The sequence below is a fragment of the Ptiloglossa arizonensis genome, chromosome 3 (genome assembly GCF_051014685.1).
Source record: "Ptiloglossa arizonensis isolate GNS036 chromosome 3, iyPtiAriz1_principal, whole genome shotgun sequence".
Lineage (NCBI taxonomy): Eukaryota > Metazoa > Arthropoda > Insecta > Hymenoptera > Colletidae > Ptiloglossa > Ptiloglossa arizonensis.
In genome coordinates, this window is record NC_135050.1 from 12,605,767 (window position 1) to 12,627,326 (window position 21,560).

General features: G+C 37.0%; 1 protein-coding gene across 3 annotated transcripts; it reads left to right on the forward strand.

Annotated features, from left to right (window-relative positions):
* Positions 1-236: 236 nt before the first annotated feature.
* Positions 237-21,533, forward strand: LOC143144637 (A disintegrin and metalloproteinase with thrombospondin motifs 3). 3 transcript variants are annotated; one of them, XM_076307248.1, is made up of 15 exons: positions 237-1,716; positions 5,208-5,483; positions 6,189-6,313; positions 6,555-6,647; positions 7,033-7,268; positions 9,074-9,226; positions 9,296-9,409; positions 9,664-9,796; positions 10,284-10,453; positions 12,716-13,019; positions 15,937-16,069; positions 17,360-17,625; positions 18,110-18,375; positions 19,232-19,487; positions 20,240-21,533. In XM_076307248.1, the coding sequence occupies exons 1-15, from the start codon at positions 1,164-1,166 to the stop codon at positions 20,552-20,554; spliced, it is 3,393 nt and encodes a 1,130-aa protein (XP_076163363.1). In that variant the 5' UTR covers positions 237-1,163; the 3' UTR covers positions 20,555-21,533. The 3 variants fall into 3 exon arrangements, with proteins under 3 accessions (XP_076163363.1, XP_076163364.1, XP_076163365.1); XM_076307249.1 differs by lacking the exon at positions 5,208-5,483; XM_076307250.1 differs by lacking the exon at positions 19,232-19,487 and having other exon boundaries at positions 20,240-20,424.
* The last annotated feature ends 27 nt before the right edge of the window (positions 21,534-21,560 follow it).

The window sequence follows — 21,560 nt, forward strand, 5'->3', positions numbered from 1 at the left end:
CCCTTGGTTAACCGCAGGGCACGAAACAATGCGTTCGCTCGGCATCCTCGGTTTCTCGGTGATTGCACATAAAGCTGCCATTATTAGAACTACAGTGGGCGGCAAGCGCTGGTGCTTTTTCCAGCCTTCGCGCGCGTTCGCGCGTTCGCGCGTTCTTACGCACAACTCGCCGCTGGTGCACTCGCGTGCTGCGTTTCGCGTCGCGTTCTTCCTCCGCTGTCCATGTGGCTGCCAGTTGCAGCACGGTCAGCCGTCGCGTTGCGTCCGCTTTAATTGAACGTTAATTCGGTGGATCGCGTTCTCGCACGCGCTGCGATCGCTTAGCGAAGTAACACGCGCTCCCACGTTCGCTGGTGCGGTTGAATCGATCGAACGGATCGGTGGTGACCAACCTTTCTTAGTACCCCGTCTAACGAGAATTCGCGACGCGTCGTTAACGCCTTGTTGCGCTTGATATTCGTTCGGGAACGCGTGGAAGAACCGTGCGGTGTGTAGTGATTGTCGCGGGTGCTTCTTATCACTCGCTCCACTTTTTGCTCCGTTCCCCGATGCAACGTTCGCGATTAAATTACTATTCCCGAATGGCCAACCGCTCCGAACCGTCGTCGTTGTCGGCGCGTACGAGGTACGATTGAACATAGTCGAAGCGTTCTTTCGAACGAGAGAGGGAAACGGGACGCAGTAGATGACAGAAACGGAGAACGAACCAAATCGGCAAGTATCGATCACGTGCGATTCGTACCTTGATCGTGGAACCGATCGTAACGCGTCGATAAAGTACACGAGCCACGCCGATTCGAGAACCTTCTCGGCGGTTACGAACGATCGAATCGAGGTGACACCGGATCGTGAGACAGAGAGAGAGAGTACGTAAATAATTTCCGCGCGTCTCCACGATGGAAGAACACCGCAACGTGCTCGCGTACGCGGAATCGTGCACGAGGTACACGAGATCGCGAAAGTATCAACCGAGATCGGTCTGATCGTCGAATCGGGAATGTGAACCGGGAGGACGTAGCGAGCCGGGATCGAAATCGTCGTACGAACGACGTCACGAGGCCCTACGTAACCGCGTAGTCGTGTCCACGAGTGAACTGCGAGCATGTTCGTCGTGTCGCGAAACGGCGCGAACGTCACACCGAGATTTCGTTAAAGCGAGCGCCATGACGCAATCGAGACTTCCTAGTTTTCTCGTGACCATGTGGTTGCTCGGGACGATCGCGAGCAAATCGAGGGTGAGCGACCTACTGGAGAGCTTGCAGGAGTACGAGATCGTTCAGCCGCGTATCATCGGCGGCGAGAACGCGCGAACCAAACGATCGATCGCGAACGAACCGAGAGACGGCTACGCGGACGAGCCGTTGTTCATCGAGATCAGCAACTGGACCTTGAAGACGATCGCGAACGATCGTCTGACGTTATCGTCGAACCTCACCGTGGACTGGGTGTACGCGAACGAGGCCAGAGCCGCGAGCTACGACGCGACGCTCGGCTGCGATCTACGTCGCGGTAGCTTGGAAGGTGGCACGCGTTCTTTGGTCGTTGCTACCCTATGCGATCAGGAGATGTACGTACTGATGCTGACCGACCGAAAATCCTTTTTCGTTCAGCCGCTAACGGATGGCCAGCACGTGATGTACGAGTCGCGGCACACCGGTTGGTGGTCGTCCAAGGAGACCCCGGACATCGTCTCCGTGAGGCGAGAGAATCCTGCAGGTAATACTTTCGTCAACACGGTGGCTTCTAATCTTCGCGATGTGGACAGTGATTCGTGAATACGTGTCCGGCGCTTCAGGGGTCTGCGTTGTAACTGAACGTCGTACAACGATAATTCCGAACAACCGATCGAAAGAAACAGGATAGGTAAAGATGTTTCTTGTACCGAGAGTTGTATAATCTGTTCTACGAACGTATATCGTGCGTACTTTAGGTTTTTGGTCGTGGACGATCGAAGAAAATGTTCAAAGTTCCAGGAATAATTTCAAATCCATTTTGTAGTCTTTCTCGCAGATCGTACGGACTCATAATGTCAGAGGCGTTGAATTATTCGATTCTTTTTCTTTAATTCTGAAGATTGTTTCAAAATCGACACGAAGAATTTGATGCTCGTCGAGACCTCTAAAATGATGAATGTTGTTTAGTATAAAAGTCTAACGAAAAGACTTAGCCGAGTAAAAAATTATTAAGTTATGATATTCGTCTTAATAAATCGTTCAGAACGAAATCAGTCGGCCATGATATTGTCGTTTGAAATTTCTAATGACAGATTAATTATATCGATATCGATAAGTTACGTTGTAACAAGTGTCGCAGAAACTCTGATTGTTCATTGTTTTATGTCTTTACGGTTGACGATTTTTCACGATAAATTTCACCCTTCAATTTTCTCTGAAACGAAATTCGGTTGTGTTAAATTTGGAGGCGGAGATAGTTTGTCACCACCGACATAGCGATTTAGGAACATATGTACATACAGATTATACAGAATCTGTGTCCAGTGCGTGAAGAATTAGCAGAACTGCCATCATGCTAATAATACACCGTTTGGCGTAGAGTAGTTCTCCAGGAAAACTGGTTATACATCTAACAAAAATATTCTATATTTCTCACTACTTACTATGTAATTAACAAAAAAAAAGAAGAGATAACATCGTCTTCTTTCGTTCATCATGGATTCTTAAGTGACCAATATTTGTTCATTTCATAGATGTGTAAAAATATTGATAAATCGTTTCATTGTTTTCAAATTGTCTTAATCTCCGTTGAGAATTGCGTTCAATTGGGGAAGATAATATTTTCAAAATCTCTGCCATGAAACTATCGATAAAACGAAATATGAAAAATATGAAATTGATACAGTTGTTGGATAATAAATTATACCGAGTTATACCGAGTACAATATAGAAGTTTTACTATTTAGCTTCGTGCGTCACAGTTTTCGTTTTTTCAAGATTTTCTTATTACGCACACTAGTTGCTAGAAACAGTGTAATTAAATTTGAATACATAGAAACCACTGGCCAGCTATGGTCAGGAAATTTTTTCTGTGTAATTGCACTGCTTCTCTTAAACATTGCCGGTAAAAGTAAAAATCACGAAAGTAAAAATTGTAGGAATTAAAGCAACGCGTTACAAGACCCTCCTGGAAAAAAAAATTGAATAACAAATTGATTACAAGAAGAACTTGTACAGAGTCGTGAAATTAAAAAAATAAAAATATTTGCGCTCTCGATGGAGTTTCTTTATTAATTTTCAAATTTTCAACTTCAAAGTTTTTTCGAGAACATGTTACGCTACCGTCGACAACTCGCTTTAACGATATTTATGTCATACGAAAGCAAAGAAAATATAAATATCGCGTTTAAACAAATAGAAAATTTAAATATTTCAGAAACAACAGATTTTGGGCACTATATGTATCGAAATGTTCAAATTATGTTTACAATATTTTTTCCTATCTCCAAAACTAAGCGAAAGGTCACTTAAGTGTCTTCTTTTTAATAGACTACTCTGTACAGTCTATTATCACTTGAGAGCACTAGCGGTACTCATTTCTATTCGTTACAAAGTAATAGAGTTAATGACATTAGCATATTATAAATGAACGTGATTAAAACGATGCAACTACTTATTTTCAATGCGCGATCTTAATTAACCTTAAGTGAGAGTAATCGTTAAATTCTTCCGAGTGGAGACTACAGATATATGCACGTTGAAAAGAAAACGGTTTCGTTTCGAGAAAACTTAATTCGCTGAAAGAAAAAAATTTGCTTAATAATATTTTTTAATATTGGTAAAATATTTTGAAGATAATTTGTATTTATAGAAAAAACAACGATTAATTTCTCTTAATAGAAATATCTATTACGTTGATGAATATATATTGAAGTGGGTAACATTTAAATCTGTTGAGAATCTTTATTCTTCAACCTCTAATTCTTTAACAGATCAGGGTCCATTTTATTTCAATTTTTCATTTAAAATCGTAAAAATTCGACAACTCAATATTATCCGTAATACTATTTTGAAGAAATTAAAGTTTCATGGTACCTATACCTAAGCGAAGAATTGCAAATAGTATGCAAATAGTTGCAGTAATATTTTACGAAATTTATTACGTCGAATAAGCGTATTCCAGTTTCATCAATCGTTTAAAGCATAGAACTATTAACGCAATAGAATTGCGTAACGCGCCGAACAATTATCAACTTCATAGCCCGCATAGCTCGAACTGCGATGGAATTTCATATACATGCAGTCGGAAAATTCGAGGCGTGCAAATTATAGCTTAAGAGTTAATTAAATGATCTCTTAATTAAGTCTCTGATCACTGATACTAATGGAACGCTGCAATTCCCTGTTTGTTCTTTCTGTTTCGAAATTGAATAATTCTGATGTGGAGATTTAATACAAAATATTATTGTCTACTCTTGTGCTTCTTGAAATCCTTTGTCAGACATGAATGTAATTGAATTTAATACAAGTACTCTAATAAAAGGATCATTTGTGCAGAGATCTATTTCTCGATTTTTATACAACGTTTATTCTTATATTTAGCTTCACGTTTAATGGAACGTTTCCATATTAATTTGAACTGCCGTTCGAAAATTTCAAGCATCCTTCAATCTTTAAAATAAATGCATTTTACATGCATAGACAAACAATTTGCAACATTTTACAAAATCGGTGGGAAATATATTCGTTAAAAAGTTATTATTAAATTCAGATTAACTTGAATGATTCTGTAGTCATCGTGAATTTGATAAGAGTACCGATTAATCACTTTCATTGTAACCTTAATGTTATATATTCGAACATTATGGGAACACAGTAGAACCTCGATAATTTCAGAACAACAAAGCTTGAAATGTAATATATAACCAAACACATTTGAACTCTGTGTGGGAGTACATGAAATATTTGTTTTTACAAGTACCATTCAATTTTAACGAAACGAAGCTTAAATATTCAATCCATCGATGTTCGCAGATACATATTGAACTTGAACCTTTATCGATTACCAATTTTTCTATAAATCGTTAAATAATTTTCTTGTTAAAGCTCAATTTTCACAGTTCAAAGCACAATTCACTTGAATTTGATATTGCCTAGATGATTGCTACTTTGTTACGCTATTCTTGCAATACGGATAGTCTTTCATACAAATATACAGTTTCAGACAAATTGAAAGTAACAATTTCATTGTAGAAAGTATGCAAGGATCAGGACACAAGAAACAAAATGTGAAATCGAAACGAACGAGACGCGATTCTATAAACCACTATGCTCAGGATTTCTACAATTTATCTGGTGACGTCTTTAACATGGAATACCCAGAAGCCGAAAAATTAATTTTGTACGACGAAAGGGGCGAAGTACCGGCAGAATATAACGACACGATAATGGAAGATCTGCCGATTGATGTAAATTCTGAAGACCTTGATTATTTTTCAGGGCCCACCTGGCAAAGGAATAAAATACCAAGTGAGTGAAAAAATGAATTTTTTAAAAATAGTACCCCGATTCTGTCCTCTTATGATTCCCTTGTAACCTTGCTCTGGATATTCAAAATGCATCAAATATTTGGATTGTTGATTAATCGACAAATTAATTAAAAACCACTAAGTAATTAACGCGTCCCGAGTATTAATTGAATATTTTAAAATTATTTGTTCTGTCTGCATATGGTAAGTAATTAACAATCTATAATATCAACGCGAATACATGTATATTCATGCTAATCATCCGTTTAAATATTTGTATCATAGTAAAATACTCAATGCATTGGAAAACCAAATATGCTACATTAGTTAAATTTTCATCCCATGAAACATCTCGAATGGAACATCTTGAATAATGAATATTAAATTTAATAAAATATTCACTACTGCTTGTTCCTTCTACCTTCAACTTCTCAATAAAGGAACATCTCTTGAATAATTAATATCGAATTTAATAAAACATTCGCTACTGTCTGTTCCTTCTACCTCAAACTTCGCTGGTTGCTAAATGACTATTCCATCCACCTGTCAACACAATACAACGAACGAGGCACTCGTGCAATTATCGAGGTTCTGCTGTGCAACTTAAAGACCGTTGTCAATTTGGCCCGTTTATTAGTACATCCACGTAACAGAATAGAAACACGAATCGGTCAATGCGCTTAAATATGCATAAATACGCTTCTAGGAAAGAAAATGATCGTCAAAGAATCGTCGCCACGATGGCTAGAAATCGGAATAGCTGCCGATTATTCCGTGGTAGATTTTCACGGAATGCGAGTGCAGCAGTACATTCTGGCTCTTTTAAACATTGTAAGTAGTCGCAGCATCAATTGGAAAAATTCATACTAAAGTACCAAGCGTATTCGTTGCGAAATATAATCTAAACGCAATCGTTCTTCCACAAGATTAATACTCAACAAAAAACGTTTTCGTATATCTTTAATACTTTCTCGACTGCGCAAAAATTTATAATTATGTACACATCTCTATTCGCTTAATTATTCTAAACAGATTGTTGATCACGAAGACCGTTTGAAATTTCTGATTCTAGGTGAGTGCAATTTACATGGACCCATCGCTCGAATCAAATATGATCTTGGTGATCGTACGAATGATTTTATACGCGGAGAAAAGAGACAGTATGGTGAGCAATTTTTTAACATATCACAAAAATAATGATATCAATGTTCTTTGTTATATCTTTACAAGTGTGTCAACGATGACAAGATTTCTCTGATTGAATATTTCCGATTGTACATAATTTATGATCTAACTAAACGTATAATTAAAATCACTTCGAATAATTCGGTGTACAGACTGTTTCCCTTATTCTCTCGCGAAGATATAACGAACAACACGAAGATGTAAATTTTCAGTAGCGGATGAGACAAAAATCACCATTTCGTCACGGTGAACGAATGTTTGTGTCTCGTGAATAATCGACGAGAAATAATGCATTGTTATACTAGATGGGGTGAATATTACGAGCGATTCAACACCATGTGATTACGATTACGATTGTACCGTAGGTTCGTCGTGGCGATGCCAGACGGTCGCTCGAGAACGTGAATAAATGGAATAGAAAAATGCTGTCCTCGGTAAACGTAAACCACGATGTGGCTATATGGCTAACGCGTTTAGATATCGGAGGTCCCTCTGGATACGCACCTGTGTCTGGAGTATGCGATCCCGCGAGGTCATGTGCCTTGAATCGAGACGAAGGCTTGACTAGCGCATTTATCATCGCGCACGAGGTCGCACATATGTGAGTATTGCACGTGTCTTTGAAACTAATCAAAGCAATAACACCCATTAAAACCTATAGAAAAAGTTACGTAAAATATTGCAAGCTGCTTTCTCGAAAGACACGGTGACACGATACGGTAATACACGGTTTCAAGTAATATTTTTCAACGGTATTCCACGGTTAAGCACGACTATAGCGCCGGCAGTAACCGTTTCAGTAACCATGTAAATACGTACGTAGCGCTTGAAGTACTTACGTATGTAATCCTTGCCGGGCGCGTAAACACGCCCATAGCACCTCAAGGGTTAAAGTTCCCTGTAAAATACTTTCTTCTCGTTTTTGATATTAATACTGTACACAGTACCACCTCCACTCGAGTGGTCTACATCGTGCTCCGGTTTTAACATAATTTAGCAACCAAATACGCATTGTTCAGAGTTTGATAATTCAACCTAGAAAGTTTCATCGAATGAATATATAAATTTAAAAGTATCTTTCGTTCTTTTTTAACAATATATAAAAAATCTAAAATGCAAAAGAATCTATGCTCTTTAATACCATCGTTCGAACATCCATCCTCGGCAAGAAAAAGTAGATCCGTGGAGCAATTATCCGAATAAAGTTGTTTAAATATAAACGAGACCGATTTGTTGACGCGGTGTTTTATTTCTGTGAAACTTTGCACAAATTTTCATTGGCCTCGATTAATAAAAGCTACGTCGAGGTTGCGTTTCTCGATTTTACTAGGGAGAAATAAAAGGAAAAGAAATATTCCAGAAAGATTTTCTTTTTAAATTTCAAACATTTGTTCCTACTTTTTCGCAGGTCTCTGAAACGGTACCGTTCTTACTCGAAACACTTTTCAGTAGATTTTGTAATTTGAAAGTTAAACGAACAGAAATAAAATGGGCGGTTTCGATGTAAGGTGTGATTTCTCCCTTAAAATCGAAACGTGGAAACCACGAAATACGGTACAATTCTTAAACCGAGTCGACAAACATTTGTCAAAAGTGTCAGAAAAATCCGGTACGTGATAACTAGCGATGTTCCTTGTCGGTGCATTTTCCAGCGTTCTAAACTCCTTTTTATACCCCCTTGAGAAAAGTTTCTTTGTTGCGCGAATCCATTCTTGAATACTTTGAATTTCAGCACCGCCACCCTCGTAGCACTGACCTTCCAAGTGTGCTTTCAGGCTACTAAGGAAGTGATAAACACTTGGAGCTAAGTCAGTACTATGGAGCGGATGTCGTATAAAGTTCCATTCCATTTTACGAATGGTTTCCATGGTTTCCCGCCTGTGTGATGCCTAAGCATTCTCCCGAAAGAAGGGAACGGTTCTCTGGTTCTTCTTCCGTCTTGCATATTTTAATTTCCCAATTTCGTACATTGGAATCGTTTCCTTTGCTTCATTTATCGACAACGTTGCGGCATCCATTCTTTTCCTCTTTGTGCTAGAAATCAACTTACCATCTTCCAGTCCCAAGAGAATATTGCGTTAATTTACTCCGTTGAACTCTTCTGCCTCGTTGAATTGTGACGCCATTTTCTGGTAGCTTCTCGAGACTCGGGACTAAAATGGCGAATCCCAGTCCCGTGAGTTGCGATAATGGTTTACGAAAATTCTCTCTTTTCTTTCAGCTCGCTTCTCGAACGTTGTAGATTACACACCAATCTGGAATTTTTCGTTAAAAATTTAAAAAGTAAAAGAATTTTGAATTGTGTCAAACTTACGACCGGTGTATCACTTCTCGTTCCTCGACTTTATCCCGCGTTGAAAAGATTTATTCTATACTGTTTACAACGTACGAACGTGTTTCTCGTAGTCTAGGTCTGACTCATGACGGTGACGAATCTACCGGAAATGCCTGCAGGGAAGAAGGATCTCGTGGAAGCGTGATGGCACCTATGGTTGCCGCAACGTTCCATCACTTTTACTGGTCAGCTTGCTCGAAGAAAGAGTTCCAGCGCAGAGTGAGGTGAGAAAAGTCGTTTCACTCGAGCCCGCGTTTTTTAGAATTACATACCGCTAAAATAGGTATTTGTAGACGGTGGTCCTGTTTATTGAACAAACCGAAACACGACAGTTCCACTCCGTTGAAAGCCACCGTTCGCGAGACTTTTACAATGGACGAACAGTGCCGGATGGAATTCGGCGAAGGGTGCGTATTCATTATTATTAATCGTTGCCGTATCTTCGCGCGAACCTTTAAAATCTGTTTGCAATTATAATTATTTACAATTACGAATTATTTCTAACGAGAAAAATTTCTTACCGTTCATTTATTTTAGAAATATCGTCGATATCGATTCGATGCAATAATCCAGAAATCGGAGTATCGCTTGTTAGTAAATTAGTGGAATATAATATTGTAGTTTCTCGATGAGCGACTAAGGTGTTTTTATTTGTATTCAGTTACGAACTTTGCAAGACTTTCGACGTGGTGGAGCCGTGTTCTCACTTATGGTGCGGTAATAGTAATATATCTCAAACGTGCAAGACCAAGAAGGGACCACCTTTGGAAGGCACATTGTGCGGTGTCTCTAAGGTAAAGCTACGGTTTAAGTATGAATTATTATCAGAGTAAAACGAGTGAGAAGGTAATTGCTACTGGTGGAAAGTTAAGAGAAAACTATGTTTTTACTTCGTTTCTGTCTTACATTCCAAATTATTCTTCGATTTTCATCAAAACTGGCGTTGCACGCTGCGAACATTCTTAACAAATCTTTGATTTTCTTCTTTCGTTCTCTTCATTGAAATTCGACAGTTGTTTGTTTAAATATTTTTTACTTACTTGCCACTACAATGATAATCACTTGTCGATTGATAAATCCAAATAAGACAGACGGATGACATAACGAAGAATCGATAGAAGCAAGTGGAACACCGCGAACCTAATTGAAATAATAAACAAGTAGTGAACAGTGAAAGAAGTTTCTTAATTTGCATGCAACTCTATAATTGCAAATTTTCCGCGTTTAAATTTCTCGTTGCTCTTGAAGTTAATAATGATAAAGTTGATGGAATTTTTCCAGTGGTGTACAAACGGTCAATGTCAATTTGCGAATAAGAAAAACTTCGATTTGGGAATAGTGTTGAACAAACCCAGAGATGGAAGCTGGAGTGCATGGACTGCCTGGGAAAAGTGTTCGAGAACGTGCGGAATTGGAGTGCAATGCCGAACACGAAAATGTAACAAACCGCTGTTAGTAATGCTAACTCAATATTCGAATAAGTAATAAAATCTCGCGAACTGTCGATTACAGTGACAAATACTAGATGTTTTTAGACAACAAAATGATGAAAATGACATAGCGAAAGGTATTCAGGATATTCCGTAAAGCATGATGATTCTTCGTGAAAATGTAAATCGAAAATGTAGAATAGAATTTTTCTCTACGAAGCTTCGTTTTTGAGAAAATCGATTTTGAAATCTTTACGGGGCACGCGCACGATTGAGTTTGATTTGACTAACGCGTCCGTCCATTAATCACTACTTCTACTTGTGCAAATGTTTGGGAACATTGACAGTGATACGGCATTATCTGTTTTCCGTTATTATCGTCCAACTAGTTAGAACCAGTTACATCAGATAATACCCCACACCCTCGATATTCACACACACCACCACAAGTAAAAATAATAGACAAACTCGTTACGCAGTCGTACTCAATCGCGCACGTACCTGACTAACTTTCTTTGTTTCTCGAAGACTCGTATTAAAACATTTTGCTCTACATTTTCGATTTACTTTTTCACGATAAAAATCACGCCACTGGTATTACATTTTGCAAGCTACCCTGTACATAATTAAACAGGTAACAGATCGTAAACATAAAGTAGTATACGTTTTTTCTACATTGATTACAATTGAAATACGTAACGTATAATGTTCGAGTAAGTGATGAACAATGTCTTACGTTTTGCATGAAAAAAATCACATCTTCAAGCTTCGTACAAAATCTTAAAGACGAACAACCTGTTTTCGGTATATTATAGAATGGTTTCAAATTGTACTCGGTGGTACAGATATATTATTGCTATTATTATTAACCGATACGTTTACTCGTATCATGATATAAATATACAACCCGAGTCACGCAATTGTGGGAGTTGTAGATTCTGTTTGATTGACGACAAAAAAAAGTGCTAGAAGAACAAATCGAATAATATGATACGATTTATTTTGTCTCACTGACGTCTCTGTAGGTGTCTCGTTAAAAATTTGTAGTCGTAAATCTAGAAGTCGAACGATCGTTATTCTGCAAAATATTTCGTTTCAATGGGCAACTTTTATAAATAATTTAATACTCGAGATGTAAACGTATTTTATGTTCCATGTATTGATTGAGTGCAAGCACCATCTGTTTCATAGGTGGAGAGTTTCGATCGACAATCACTGTAGCCGCAAACTTTTTCTCAGCTTTTCGAAAGGTTTCAATAGTTTCAAGATATCGAATAATTAAATTTCGTACGATGTCCGATACACAGCTAAGAATATTCCCATGGTTCAGGAAATTACCATTATCGGTGTATTTTACTTCTACAAATGTATCCTGTATTTCGAATTGCTCGACAACCTTCCACAACACGATTGCGGAGATCTAAATTAACAACCGACCTCCGATGGACAAGCTGTTTGAGCTATCCTTAAACGAGAAAATTAATCGGATTGAGGTCTTGATAACATTGAGAATAGTCCACGTTTATCGATTCGACGACTAGGATATTTGTTGTTAAGGAGAATTCCAGTGGAACGACTGAAAATAAAATTACAGCTCCGCCATGCACGTACCGCACTTTTTCGTGTATCTTTTAAGAAATATCTTCTAATTACAAACACAAACGTTGAAAGATTAAGAGAGTATTGAAAAAATTGAAAATCTATGTCTATACGACTTTATTACCTCTACGAGTAGAATCCTTTATTTTAGCAAAAGTTTAACATATCTCAAAGGTAAAGATTACTCGCGTCCGATTCTCAGGGTGTCAAACTACAGTGGATTGTTTATACGTTTGTTTATAAATAGTAGTTACAATAATTCGTCAAAAAATATAAAGATACGATTCTTAAAAAGTTCCTCGTGTAATGGTTAAGCATGCGCTTTATCATTGCACTTGTGAAACAAACGAAGTGATAAAAAGATACACCTTGTTGTATCGTGCAATACTTTCTTCGTTACTTTCTCAATGTTTAATTAAACAGGAAATACGACTCGCCTCGATTTGATGATTCACTTTCTATATGATAACTAGCAAAAGTCGGAGGACGAAAAATTTGCAATGTTTCCAACCGATTGCGTTTATTTCAAGACACAAAGATTATTTTAAGTTAAATGTTCGTTAAAAATAAATTAGCCATAAATCCCGATTTAGTAGAGACTCGTGGCTTTTTGTTTCGATTTTAAATTCTCCTGACGTTTGATTAATCGTTTTATTGATTTTGTAACGCATCTTCTTCCTAAAGGCCTGCCTACGGTGGAAAATATTGTTCAGGACCCAACGACGACTGCAAACTTTGCGATTTACCGAAATGTTCTACGTCGATTGATCTTAGAGCACAGCAATGTTCCAAACTGTTCAATGGACTGAACCTTGAACGAATCCAAACGAAGAACGACATGACTTGGCTTCCGTACGAATCTGACCAGGAGCACTTAAAATGTCGATTAGCCTGTAGGAGCAAAGAGACGGGCGAAATATTTTACTCGAGAAAGAATTTGATCGACGGTACACCATGCTCTTATGGATCGACGGATATATGCATACAGGTAACGTCAAATAACCACGTATTATGTCCTTAGATATTACGAGTTTGTGACTTTAAAAAAAATTTATGCTTTTCATTAAATTGCGACAGAAATAATTCTTTGAATAATTCCAACAATGATTGGTACAGGGTTTCTTACCAAATAAGGAATACAATCTTTTTTTAAGATATTTCCATAAAAATAAGTATATATATATATTATCTGTGTTTTGGATAACGGTATATCTACATTTCCTTCCCACTTTTATTTAAATTTGATCAGTATTCATAATTAAACGGAGTGCTCGAAAATGAAGTATCAATGATCAATCCTGACCGTTCTTTCCGATTAAAATATATTCCGTTTGCAAGGATCTGTAATACTTCAATTTCGTTTACGTACTACATGTATTCAAATTCGTATTACCAAATTGTAAATTGTTACGAGAGAAGTACGAGTGCTGGTCTCGTGCATAAATAATTATTTCATTTTTAATTCGTATGTTTCGATACCGAGCTACGATCGTGTGTACTTAACTTGATTATTTTTGAAATTTCCGTGGATCGAAACGCAAACCAGTTCGATTAAGATCGTAATATGCGTCTTCTTTTATTTCGCTCGCAAACTCTACCACTTATTTATTATTCGTAAAAATAAATCACTCTCAAAGTGTACACGCACGTGCATCGCGTAGATCTTATCCAACTTCTGGATTTACGCGACAAGTAAACTTAGCTCCCGGTGTAACTCAATACGCAGAGATGTAATGAGCTTGACTCCGATCCATCTTCGTTAGAATTATCGATCGAGATACAGAATACTTGCCACGGCAAGCTTCGTCAATCTGTATGATCAATCTTCTTGCAACCACATATGGGTTCTCGACGTGCGAAACGCGCCTTTCGATAACGCTGGAAGTTCCCGCTCCAGAAAAGCATGTAAGTGTCAAGCATCCTTCGATGGAGTGCGGATCAGCATAAGCGTATTCCGTATTTCAATTATGTAGATCCCAGTATGCTCCAACGTGTTCAAACATACAGATCTCGGTAAACATCCAGTATCGGATCCATGTTGTTACAGCATCGTTTGCTCGGAATTACCTACGAAATCTACCGATATAGTATTATCTTCTATCGGAGTATCTCATATAATAGCCGCAGAAACGTCCAGCTAGCAAAAACATTTAAAAAATAACAATAAGTCTACAATTCGTTTTCAAGCAAATCTGTCAGTTATTTCGACTTTTTTCGAATCAGTACCGAATCTTTTCGACTCAGTTCCCAGTAATTTTCAGTGATCTTTTTTATTCCAATGTAACGCAAAGAAAATTACAATCCAATTGTAACAGGAAGACGAAGCGAAAAAAGGTTGTCGATATAATCGATGGATTAAAATATTATTTACAAATAAAGACCAAATCTTGGTCATGTAATCATATATATCAATGTAGTCATAAGAAAAAATCGACCTGGTTTGATCAAAACTTGGTAAACCATACTTTTTCTTGCTCCAATAAAATATTGGTTAATCACGTTTCACCACCAATAACTAGTCACGAAAACGTATCCTTCATACCTACTTTTGTTTCTCTGGATGAAGCCACGTGTTGCTTTGTAGGTTAATTAAAACTTATATGAAAATTAACCTATAAAGCAACACGTGGCTCCTTCCACGAAATAGAAATGAATGTAAAGGATACAATCAATCTCGTGACTGGTAATTGGCCGTTGAAAATAATTCAGCAAAATTTTCACAAAGTGAGAAACAGTACGGCTTACTAAGTTTGCGAGACTCTGAAAATACGATGAACCGCGTAACGCGATCGCCATGGATTAATGTTGTTAGTGGATCGATCGAAATTTTTTCCGCGCGACAGAACATGGTTTATGGAGACCTTTAGAGCGATTATAGCACGCTTTCTATCGGTTTCTTTGTCTCAAAGTTTTCATGGACACCTTTAGTTTTTTATAGATGAACCTATAATATTTTACACCCACTTTTAGCAGATGGTGGGACAAGCCCAACAAGCATCGTGATAAATATTTTCTCCACATTAGAACCGAAGAAACGATAGAAAAGTATTCTAGTTAAAGAAATATTGGACGATCGTACTGACTATACGAGTAGCTATAAAAAATGTATAAAGAAGCCTCATTAAGGTTAGAAGATACGCGAAAAAGAAACACGCATATTCAGAGACAAGTGCAAATGTTATAAAAAGACTAACCGACCATTTATTTTTCGTGTATGTTTATCTCACTTTAACCGAGATTTTTTTTTGCACTGCTTCCCCTGTTCAGATGAAGATAATGGAAAATATTTGTCACAATATTTGTTCAACATCCGCTACGAAATGGGTGTGAATTTATATAACACATAATAATTATAAATTCATCTGTAAAAAAATGAAGGTGACTTTAAAAGTTTCGAAAAATATATCATCAAGTATAATCCTAAAGATCTCTTTAAACAGTGTTGTGTCATGCACGCAAATTTTCTACCAGTCCACTAACAACAAAATAAACTTATCACGGAACTAATAATTCATTTATTTATAAAACTTACTGGTTGTTCGCGCTGTTCAATCGACCGATTTACTATTGCCCCTCGTAAAGACACCCTGCCCTCGACACCCTGACAACGATAAAATTAACCAATGACAGACTAACACTGACACGACAGAACTTTCCTCGATGACACTCACACGAGACTAGAGCAATCATTACAAAAACACCGAACATTAAAGATTCAAAGACACCTTCAACCGTATTCGTCCAATAATTCGGTCACTTCCGAATACCAGTACATTACTCGCGAGTCCATCTTAACGATTCACTCGTAAAAATTTAATTAGGCGTGTGAGTGGTAAGATATCGCTCGAAGAACTACGCGTCGCAACGACAATGTTCGAGTTCAGTCAATCGAATATATTTCGCAGGGCGAGTGCCATCAACTCGGATGCGACCATGTCTTAGGATCGAAGAAAGCTGTCGATATGTGCGGAGTATGCGACGGAGACAGTTCAAGCTGCGAGAATGTTATCAGCAAATTTCAGCGAAAGCTTCGTCGAGGTCAGTCCAGTCACCGTTCAAATCGAGTTATTAGAAGTGCCGATGAAGTTTCCGTCAAAGTCAGATAGCCCAGGAGGAGGAACGTCCCTAATTAGTTTAAAGCAGAGGAATGGCGAGAGGAGTGATTAGTTGTTAGCTCACTTCGCCCGAAGGAACGAGACTTCGCGTCTTCGTTTTTCTTCGGTGCCTCTAACGGATGGAGTAGTTACGGTGAAACGAGCTACGTTTGCAAAAACTTTCGATTACTCCGCGAGTTATGTATAGCACGGTAACGACGACTTCGTTCGCCGGCCACGTGGCATTTAAGACGCTCGTATTTCGAGTAAATCGTAAAATGTATCGCGCGGCCGCATGTTAACGTATCGCGAAGAAACCTGGTAGAAACTTTCAACTCGTATTTTCGTTTCGAGTAATTTACATTCGAAAGATACGATTGATGATTGTTGCTACCGTGTAAGTATACACGTACGCGTATAAGTGTTCGTTGTCGTAGTGTGAGCAAGGCTCGATCAAAGTTTTCGGACCCATGTTTTGACTCCTCTTGGGTGTGTTGGAAAGAAATCTAAACAAAATGTTAGAAATGAAAAAAGTCATTTCTTTTTATATATACATTTATTTTGGATTCATTGCACGAGGAAAACAAAAATTTTCTTTCGTTCTATATAAAGAAAGTTATATCGAAACGAAATATGAAGATTTGGACTGACCAAATTTCTATGTTAAATACGTAACGAAATTATAAAATACATCGATTAGGTATGTATAAAAATGTGAGCCAGATATAAATTCTCGATGAAAATGAATTCGTATACAATCTTATTCGAATTATTTTTAATTGTACGTTATGCGAATCATTTCTGAAAAACTTTCAATTATATATACATAATTTAAAATAGTCCAAATAAAGTCGCGTTTTGACTTGTCTTAATCGAAAATACCTTAACAATCCATTGATAACACACTCATCTGAATATAATGTTAAATATGTAATCTTTATCAAAGGATGAAATTCAATCGCTCTTGCCTGAGATAATATTGTGCGTTAAAGAGGAAGAACTGAACGAATCGTTAATAATTTATGGTAACAAGAATGGACGTAATTCAGAGTACATCGATTGTATGTGAGAAAAACTATCCAGAAAAACTTTTTGAATTTATCTAATATTTTGTTAGTTTTCATTCTCTCGTCTCCTTCTTCGATCTGCAGGATTCGTGTATGAAATTTCTTCGCTATTCCAAACGTTTAATAAGCGTAAACGTTTCTATTGTATTCTTAATTTTTTTTCACAGAGGTAACGCGCGTCGCTATAATACCACGAGAAGCCCATAATTTGCTCATGAATATCACAGTACTCGGTATCTCGTTTTTTCATCGAGACAATTTAACAATCGTGGTAGGGGATGGACGAAGAAGGCGAAACGTGCAAGAGAATTTAGCTTCTCGTAAACGGGATTTAACGATCGTACAGGGTGCTGCCTTTCGAATTCAGAAACGCAACGATAACACGTACTCTGTGAAAGCAGACGGTACCACATTCGAAGACGTCGTGATTTTGGTAAGAAAATACATTTTCAATATCCAGTCTTAGAAGATATTTTAGATTCTACTACAAAGTGATCGTTTTCTTTTTACAAAATATCAACATTGCGCAGAATGCAGTTACCTACCGTTGCGTAACATTGAAAGGGTGAAGATAATCATCGACGAAGAGATTACTATAATTTTCTCGAAAATTATATTCTTCTTAGAGCAATCTGGTTGCTCGATATTTCAATTATTACTTTAAATTCCACAACCTGTAATATATACTTCAGCGATTATCAAAAATGTTTTAGCGCAATATTTGTTTTATTAAACTATTCAATCTTTATCCGGAACATAATTTTGTATCTGATTATTTTTATTCCTGAAAAAATGACGAAGGTTTCGTAATACGATTTCATAATTATATACCGAGTTATGCCCGCAAAATAAAGTTGCGGTGGATGTAGAAAAGAAATTAATCGGAGTGGAAACATTTAATTTTGATTTTTTCATAGCTCCTCATACCGGAAAATATTGCAGAGCAGGGGATGTCAGTCGCAGTCTCCCTGCAATATTTCTTAAATCGCGACGAAAGGAATGGAAAAGACAGATACGTTTGGTTATTTGGGGGTTGGAGCTTTTGTTCGGCAAGCTGCGGCGGTGGAACACGTCAAAAGATGATAGTCTGCAAAGACGAGGAGACTGGAAGAATAGTTTCACGAAGAAAATGTCCATTGACGACGAAACCGAGCCAGGAGATAGAAAAATGCAACGTCTTTAGGTATAAGTTTCCAGTCTTTTCGTTTTTTGAGAAAACCGATTTTATAGGTGCGTCGAACGGCGAAAAGACCCCAAAATTAAAAATTGAAACAATTTCGAAACTACAGGAATCGAGAAAAGTAATTCTGATAAATAATACGCTACTTTCTTTTAGTATCCAAATTCACGCTAATGGAATAAAATCTACGCTCGAAAAATCGAACTGTTTCTCGTTTTTATTTCATTCTTTGCAAATAACAAATTGTACGAAACAATTCATGGAGAAAAGTTACTACCTTTTTGCAAACGAACTGAACAGTTTTCGAAAATTTGGTAGATTTTGTTCTTTTTTTTCAATATTTTATTCATCTGTCTCGTTGTTCCATTTAAGATAGTTACCTTATTATACACTGTTCGTTGTACGATAAATTACTATGTTAATCATTTTATGGAAGAGTTCCTTGATGCTTCGTTCGATAAATTAATATCGTTGAATTTTCTACCAAGAAAATTTGAATACAAAAGAAATTATTTATCAACGTATGCTTTGCAAAATGTAGTGTACTATACTTTAGTATAATATAACTTATAATATATAAGTAAATATACTTTACTTATTAGTACAAGTATTTTGCAAATGTTTAATTTGGCCAGTGGTTGGTTCTACACAGGTGCAGAAATTCTTTCTTTTTAATTGGACTCCTTCCGAAAAGTTTAAAAACCACTGCCGTATTCGATTGTTAGTGTTCGCGATACCATTTCGAAGTTATCCTTTACGTTAAAATTGATTTCCTGTAATTCAGTTGGTAGCTGCATATTTTTACTTCGTGAAACAAGTTTGACGAAACTTTCCTTTATCCGTTCATTACAACTTACAGCTGTAGTTTTAAATGGCTGCCAGGTCCATGGGAAGGATGCTCAGCCACATGCGGAAGTTTTGGTATTCAGTTGCGACAACTTTATTGCGTTCAGTCGGAATTTAATGGGACTGATGCCAATAAGAATAACGAATTAGAAGTTTATCGAACGATGGTACAGCCGTCCATATGCAAAACCAGTTCTATGCCTATAAATAATAGAGAATGCAATAGGATTCCTTGCCCCGGACGTTGGATTTTTACAGATTGGTCTTCGGTAAGGAAAGTGCCTGACACGATACGAAAAGACAGGATACAATTAATATTTGTCATACTTAGATATTTTTTTTCTTCTACCAGTTATCTATTTGAGTGACATTTCATTTTTACTTATTGAAAAACGATTATCTATGCAAGGTCCGTATCTGAATATCGTATCTACAATAAGGGACAAAAGTGTTTGTACACTAAGCACAGCAGAAATAAAACGATTCGTAATTTCAATATTGATAACCGTATTTAAATGTAGCGTCTCGTTTAATTTGATTAATTTATTTTCGATCGTAGGAAGAAATGTCAGAAGGAAATATTCTTTGGTTTTTAAGGTTAAATATTATGTTAAGCAACAAATTTACTCTCCAGATCATGTTCTTGAGATTACATATTTTCACCATGTTAATAACCATTATTTTGATGCTTTAGATTGAAAAATTATATTATCACACGTTAGATCTAGGTCACGGGACACCTAGAGATTAATCGAATTATAAATATTATAATTTACTGCATCGTTCAAAAGTGTTTAACAATCGTTAATTTCGTTTTTTGGATGCAATGATATTTATCGTATGCTATATCCACTCAATGGGGTCTAACTAAATTATACGAATCACGATATAAATTATCGTTAAAAAGATCACTAACCATTACCTTGATATATGCTACATTCGGTCGATATACGTCTACCAACGAGATCTGATCGTATTATAAAAATTACGAACATTGAATAATGATTTTTTCTCTTCACAGTGCTCAAAGGGTAACGCGAAAGGTGTGCAGTCTCGAATAGCCAGGTGCATTCCTCCGGACAAGGAATCGTTCTACACCTGCAACGGGCCTACAGTGAAAACGGAAATACGCCCTTGCACAGGCCACGCAACGAGAGCCATCGAATTTCCATCCCGTTGCTGGAGAGACAAGAATCGATTCTGTTCTATACCGAGCCTGAAACGCTATTGCAACGTCCCGGGTTTCAGAAGGAGATGCTGTCGCTCTTGCGAGACGAACAAACACCCGGATTTGTCGAGCACTTTCGATTCGAAACATCGCGATCTACAGACTTAACCCATTTCGCTGTCAGCTCGATGCTTTCCCCAAAACTGTCGAGCTCTTTTCAGTGAAAAGCTCGAGATACAATTTCATTAAGCCGCACTTAACTTTTCTCGATCTACCACCAACATTTTCTCGTACTTTTCTCCGTTTTTGCACCAAGTGTTCCTAAGGGTTGAAATAATAAGAAATACGATAGTTTTCGAACATAAGACGCGGGTCGATCGATCGACCGACTGGTATTACAAGGATTCAGAATTGCATTGAGAAAATTAAGGAGGTGGTCTTGTGTAACGGGTCGAAAAACCGGATGATAGTTTGAGATTTTTTTTAATGAAAAGTACACCATGGATCGAAATGAAAATTTCCGTGGTTATTAATGTGCTTACGAAGATATCACGTGAATTTTGTTTATATAATTTATTCGAATAATTTACAAGTTGTTTCGTAGTAAAGAATAATACTCTCCTCGAAGAATTTCTATAATTTCAATGAGTTTAGTTTACGATCGATTATTGTCATATTTGCGTCAAACACTGTTAACAATATCAGTCTCTAGATACGAACTAGATCTAGAAATCGATTTCTTTCTTACCCAAAACACAACACTACCTCCTTACACGAAAAATAGATTTGTGTTTAGTACTGTGTGATGAATTGAATATAAGAATAATGTAGTTAAAAGTTGTTGCACATGCAAAGTATTATACGAATTGTGTTGTAGTTTTTAATTACGTAAATAATATATTTATTATTTTCTAATGCATAGTTGTTGTTACCCACACTCAAAGAATATGTCAATGAGTGCAAAATATTAGTTTAAATACTTTAAGTTTCTATCATAGAGTTAAGATTAGGTGATATGTTATATCAAATAATGAAATAAATTTATTATTTAATTCCGTAAAGTAAAGAAATTGGAATATATAGATATACAATATACATATCGTAATACTGGAGTCAAGATGAGAATATAATCAAATCTGTACGAAGAATTAAACAATTGATAATTATGTTGACT

Excerpts from the sequence above, each read along its gene's own strand:
- LOC143144637 (XM_076307248.1), top strand. The coding sequence starts at position 1,164 with ATGACGCAATCGAGACTTCCTAGTTTTCTCGTGACCATGTGGTTGCTC. Across the intron at positions 1,717-5,207 it reads GAGGCGAGAGAATCCTGCAG|AAAGTATGCAAGGATCAGGA; the intron begins GTAATACTTTCG and ends ATTTCATTGTAG. Across the intron at positions 6,648-7,032 it reads CGGAGAAAAGAGACAGTATG|GTTCGTCGTGGCGATGCCAG; the intron begins GTGAGCAATTTT and ends ATTGTACCGTAG.